Source organism: Pinus tabuliformis, chromosome Q, assembly GCF_031772625.1.
Source record: "Pinus tabuliformis cultivar Carrire ecotype Pingquan chromosome Q, CPIR1, whole genome shotgun sequence".
Lineage (NCBI taxonomy): Eukaryota > Viridiplantae > Streptophyta > Pinopsida > Pinales > Pinaceae > Pinus > Pinus tabuliformis.
Window position 1 is genome coordinate 1,051,756,520 of NC_142296.1, and position 5,540 is coordinate 1,051,762,059.

General features: G+C 43.3%; 1 protein-coding gene across 1 annotated transcript; it reads left to right on the forward strand.

The window, feature by feature from the left end:
- Positions 1–1,762: 1,762 nt before the first annotated feature.
- On the forward strand, positions 1,763–5,152 carry LOC149223112 (uncharacterized). Its single transcript, XM_089387791.1, has 5 exons — positions 1,763–2,341; positions 2,426–3,059; positions 3,252–3,676; positions 4,139–4,578; positions 4,765–5,152. The coding sequence occupies exons 1-5, from the start codon at positions 1,763–1,765 to the stop codon at positions 5,150–5,152; spliced, it is 2,466 nt and encodes an 821-aa protein (XP_089243917.1).
- The last annotated feature ends 388 nt before the right edge of the window (positions 5,153–5,540 follow it).

Genomic DNA, 5,540 nt, shown 5'->3' on the forward strand with positions numbered 1-5,540 from the left:
ATATATATACAAATCGAAATACCAAATAAACATATGCATAAAAACCCTCATGAGATAATATAATGCGACAAAAATCAACAAAGGTTGCATGGTCGGAGTTCGAGGCATCCGGGTGGATAGGATTCTCCCCGACCTCAAAAAAAAAAAATACAAGGAAACCAGTATTTCCACCAATAGAGACAATAGCATATACTTAACACTGGAATTCATTACAAATACTAAAAGATTACACTGTTAATTGTAGTTGCACACAAGTCGCATGACAGAACAGAGAAAGCCACAAGGCTGTATTAAACATTAAACAAGAAATTACACAGGGTCGATGCCCAAATAGTATCCAATGGTGCCGTGGCCGAAACGCCCTCCGGCGTATATCTATATTAACAGTTCAAATACCAAATCACAGTTATACGAATGCAGCATTGCATGCATATAGAAACTTTCCAAACTCAACGCTGGTAGCGTTAGGGTTGATAAACCCATAACCGGCCCAAAACAGTCATAAAAGTGAGACAGAGGAAGCCTTCCGTAGCCACCTGCGATCAAAATGGTGGGGTTAAAGGTGGGCTACGGATAGGCGTAAAGAAAACCCTCTATCAGCAGTCTCAGCAAAACAAAGAACAAATATCTTCACTCAACCACGCACCTGTGGTAGAGCCGCAAGCACCCAGGTTCCATAGGCGGACCTCCTTATCCGCCGCGAACCAGAGATGGATACCACTGCATGCAACCGTGGAATAATCGTTAGTCGGTTTGAAAAGCAAGGAAAACCCGAATAAATCAACATGCAGTAAGGTAATGAATAGAGGAAATAACCAGTGGAATGCTGAAGCTTACCTCGCACTTGCAGCGGAGCTGGATGAAGCAGCATCTCAGCTCCTTCATGCTCTCGGCGTGTAAGGTTACAGCAGCCCGAATGAGACGGAATGGCGCGGTAGCGGAATAACAATAACCCGGCAAGTAGAAAATAGAACCTTATACATTCACCATCGGGCGGGACATTTGGATGCGTTTCCGCCGTTAGATCTCCCACGGAGAATCTCAGCCTTTGATCGAGCTGTGAGGTTGGCAGAGAATTTATGGCAGCCATCTGCCCTCCACGTGATCGGACCGGCGGAGGGAACGCCGCGTGCACTCGTCACATGGCAACGCCGTCGACAGTCTCGGGTGGTGCAATCGGACAGTACCAAGGAAACAACCGAAGCAACCCAAATAATTAACCATAATATGCATCGTTTGCCAAAGTGCTATACATATATAATAATTCAACATAACATGAGTCAACGGTTAACAACATTATAGTTGTCGTGGTGAAGATATATGTGCGCCTTATTATTATTCGTTATTGTGATGTCTCAGCATGCGTAGAATAGTCCACGGTTAGCATACCTTATGCATAATATAAGTCTGCGGTAAACCTATGTTGGTAAATGATAAGCAAACGATGTTTAATTATTTGCAAAACATAATATAACTGTGCATAGAGATGGTGATTTATTTACCAAGGACTTGTGTTGTTTATAAAATAAAATAAAAAAAAATTTGCTAAGGGTACGAGTATGTGACAAATTGGTATCAGAGCCGAGGTTCCCATACCGTGACCTCTGGGAACGAGCCTAACCTGCTAAATGGGAGGTGATCATAGTGTTGTATTTTTTGTAGCTAAACTGTGTAAGTAACTTACAGTGCTAATATTTCCTTAATTTTATACCAGGAAAGAAGAAAGAAGAATCACAGAAGACATTAGAGATTAACAGTAAAAATGCAGAAAGCTAGCAGCACTCCGCACAGGCCCACAACAGAACAGGGACCTGCAACCAACCCCAGAGACAACCCAGAGCTGTGGGTACAGCTTGGGGAGGAAACGCGGAGCACGGACCTGGCTATATTGGAGACAGTCCAGGACTTGGAAAATGAGATGGCCCGGTTGCGGGAGGATAATGCACGATTAACGATGGAGAAGGAGAGAATTTTGAGGAGTCTGTCAGGGAGGCAGAACCCTCCATTAGCCAATCCTAGTGCGGAACAACAGAGAGTGATGGAGGAACAGCACGATCAAGTGGAACCTGAAAGTTCTGCAGAAGGTGAGGATCAATCTGGCAATGCATCCGAGCTGCAGACCTCAAAACGTCAAAGGGTAGAACTGCAAGGAGAATTTCAGAAAATCAAACCCCCACACTTCGATGGAGAAAAAGAGGAGGCGGTTGAAGAATGGTTAATTAATATGAACAAATATTTCCAGCTATATGAGTACAACCATAACTTGAAGGCACGATTGGCTATCTTCCAGCTGCAAGGGAAGGCAACCCTGTGGTGGGAGGAAGTAAAAATTGTTAAAGGGGTAAGTGAATGAACCATAACGTGGGAAAAGTTTCAGAAGTATTTTAAAGAGAGATACTTGACGGAGCACTTTTATGATGAAAAGGCGAAGGAGTTCCATGATCTTCGATTAGGACAGCAGACCATGGATGAGTTTATTAATCGTTTTACTTCCCTGCTTCGTTATGTGCCTTACCTGAAGGAAGAAAAGGCCAAAGTGCAAATATTTTTTAGTAGTTTACCCATGTATATGAGGGAAAGGATTGAATTTGACAATCCTAGAACAATGGATGAAGCTATTCGCAAGGCCAGAATCTATTATCAGCAGAACAAACAGAAAGGAGACATTTCCAATAGGAAATGGAGTGAGAAAAAGAATAGCAAAACTGCTGGAAACAGTAAAGGAGGTCGAGGAAGCGGAGTTAAAGGAAGCAGTAAAGGGCAGAACAATAGAGCAGCACCCAGAGGTTCGTTCAGAACTAAGACAATCGGCGAAACCAGAATGGGTGAGCAATCTGCCAAGCTGGACAATGAAGGAATAACCAGACCTCCAGTGCAGTGCTGGGGTTGTGGCGGACCGCATTACATCAAGAACTGCCCACAACGGAAGGGAACTGATCAGATATCCCATATTCATGAGGCGTCAACTGTCGGCGATGTGGGACAAAGTGTGCCAAGGATAAATGCAGCCCTGGACAATCGCCAGGCGGAATACCAACCCACCATGGTCGAATTTGAAGGTAAAATCTCAGACCTTTCAATCACTGTTCTAATAGATATAGGAGCTACTTTAAGTTATATTAGCCCAAAGATAGTTGAACAGTGTAAATTACAACCTGAAAAATTCAGGAACCCTTGGCTGGTACAACTAGCTATGGGGGCTAAAAGGCGAGTAATGGAAAAGATTAATAATTGTCCCCTAACAATAGCAGGACAACCAGTGCTAGCAGATCTGAATATGCTTCCACTTGGCTCATATGATGTCCTAATCAGAATGGACTGGCTGGAAAAGCATTGGGCAATAGTGAACTGCAAGACGAAAATCATTCGATACAAGGATGATTTTGGAAAAGAACAAGAGATGCAAGGGATTAAGCGACCAGTTCAGGTCCGACCAATCACCGCATCCCAGCTAGAAAAGTGCATCAGAAAACGGTGCCAGATATATGCCATTCAGGTGGGATATGCAGAAACCAAGGATAAAACGGCCACACTAGACAATATTCTGGTGATAAAAGAATTCGCAGATGTGTTCCCGGAAGAGATCCCGGGGTTACCTCCTAAAAGAGATATTGACTTCACCATTGAATTGCTACCGGGGGCTGCCCCAGTTTCGCGGGCACCTTATAGAATGAGTGTACCTGAGTTAACCGAATTGAAAATGCAATTACAGGAATTGCTAGACAAAAATTACATCCGTCCTAGTGTGTCTCCATGGGGAGCTCCGGTGCTATTCGTCCGGAAGAAAGACGGAACCCTCCGTATGTGTATTGATTACCGACAGCTAAACAAACTCACAATAAAAAACAAGTACCCCTTACCCCGGATCGATGAGCTTTTTGATCAAGTCAAAGGGGCAACGGTATTTTCTAAGATTGATTTGCGATCTAGTTACCATCAGATCAGAATTAAAGAGGAGGATATCGCAAAAATAACTTTCAGAACCCGGTATGGACACTACGAATTTGTAGTGTTACCTTTCGGGTTGACTAATGCACCCGCCACCTTCATGTGCTTAATGAATAGTGTGTTCCATCAATTTCTAGACAAATTTGTGCTGATATTTATTGATGATATTTTGGTTTATTCTCGTTCAAAGGAGGAGCACGAGGAACACCTCCGATTGGTACTGCAAACTCTTAGAGAGCATCAGTTGTATGCTAAACTCAGCAAGTGCGACTTCTACAAAGAAGAGATTCAGTATTTAGGCCATGTAATTACAAAGAAAGGGATTGCAGTGGACCCTGAGAAAATAAAGACCATAATGGATTGGCCTGTACCTAAGGATGTGGCGGATATCAGGTCCTTCATGGGACTGGCCGGTTACTATAGAAGATTTGTGGAAGGCTTCTCGAGGGTAGCATATCCTATCACTTCCTTGCAGAAGAAAGGAAGGACATTCAAATGGACCCCAGAATGTCAGCAAAGCTTTGAGCGACTCAAGCATTTGCTCACCTCTGCTCCCATCTTGAGTATAGCTGATCCTGACAAGGATTATGTAGTATGTACCGATGCTAGTCGAGAGGGCGTGGGCGGCGTGTTAATGCAAGAAGGAAAAGTGATCGCCTATGAGTCGAGGAAGTTGAAGGAGCATGAGCAGAAATATTCTGCCTACGACTTAGAATTGGCAGCCGTCATACATGCACTTAAAATGTGGCGGCATTATTTGCTAGGAAGGAAATTTCTGTTGTTAACAGATCATCATAGTTTAACAAACTATTTCAGCCAGCCCACCCTGAATGCAAGGCAAGCCCATTGGGCATATTTCTTAAGTGGATTTGATTTCGACATCAAACATCTGAAAGGCAAAGAAAATCGCGTGGCTGATGCACTAAGTCGAAAGGTGCAATGTTTATACGAAGTTACGCTCAGTAAATGGGAGAATTCCTTGCACGAAAAGATAAAAGTGGCAGCAGACCACGATGTAGAATATCAGCAAATGAAACAGCAAATACCACTTTCCGGCAAGGAAAGTCAGCAGGGGTATGAATTAAGTGAGGATGGAATGCTGCTCTATAAAAAGAGGTTGTTTGTACCTAACGACAACAATCTTAAAAATCTGATTTTGGATGAATTTCATACCAGCCACTACGCAGGTCATCCTGGATACTAGAAGATGTTTACTGCGCTTCGAAGGGAATACTATTGGCCTGGTATGAAAAAGCACGTGGCTGAGTATTTAGCGCGGTGTTTGGAATGTCAGCAGATTAAGGCAGAACACCTACATCGAGCAGGGTTATTGCAGCCCTTGCCCATTCCGGAATGGAAATGGGAGATCATATCCATGGATTTCATAACTGGACTGCCTAGAACAAGGAGGAATAATGACTCTATTATGGTTGTAGTAGATAAGCTAAGTAAGGCAGCACACTTTATACCCGTGCATTCTACCTACAAAGCAGTACAGATTGCACACATTTTTATGCAAAACGTGTTCAAACTGCATGGGCTTCCAAAGACGATAATATCAGACTGAGATGTAAAATTTACATCTGCCTTTT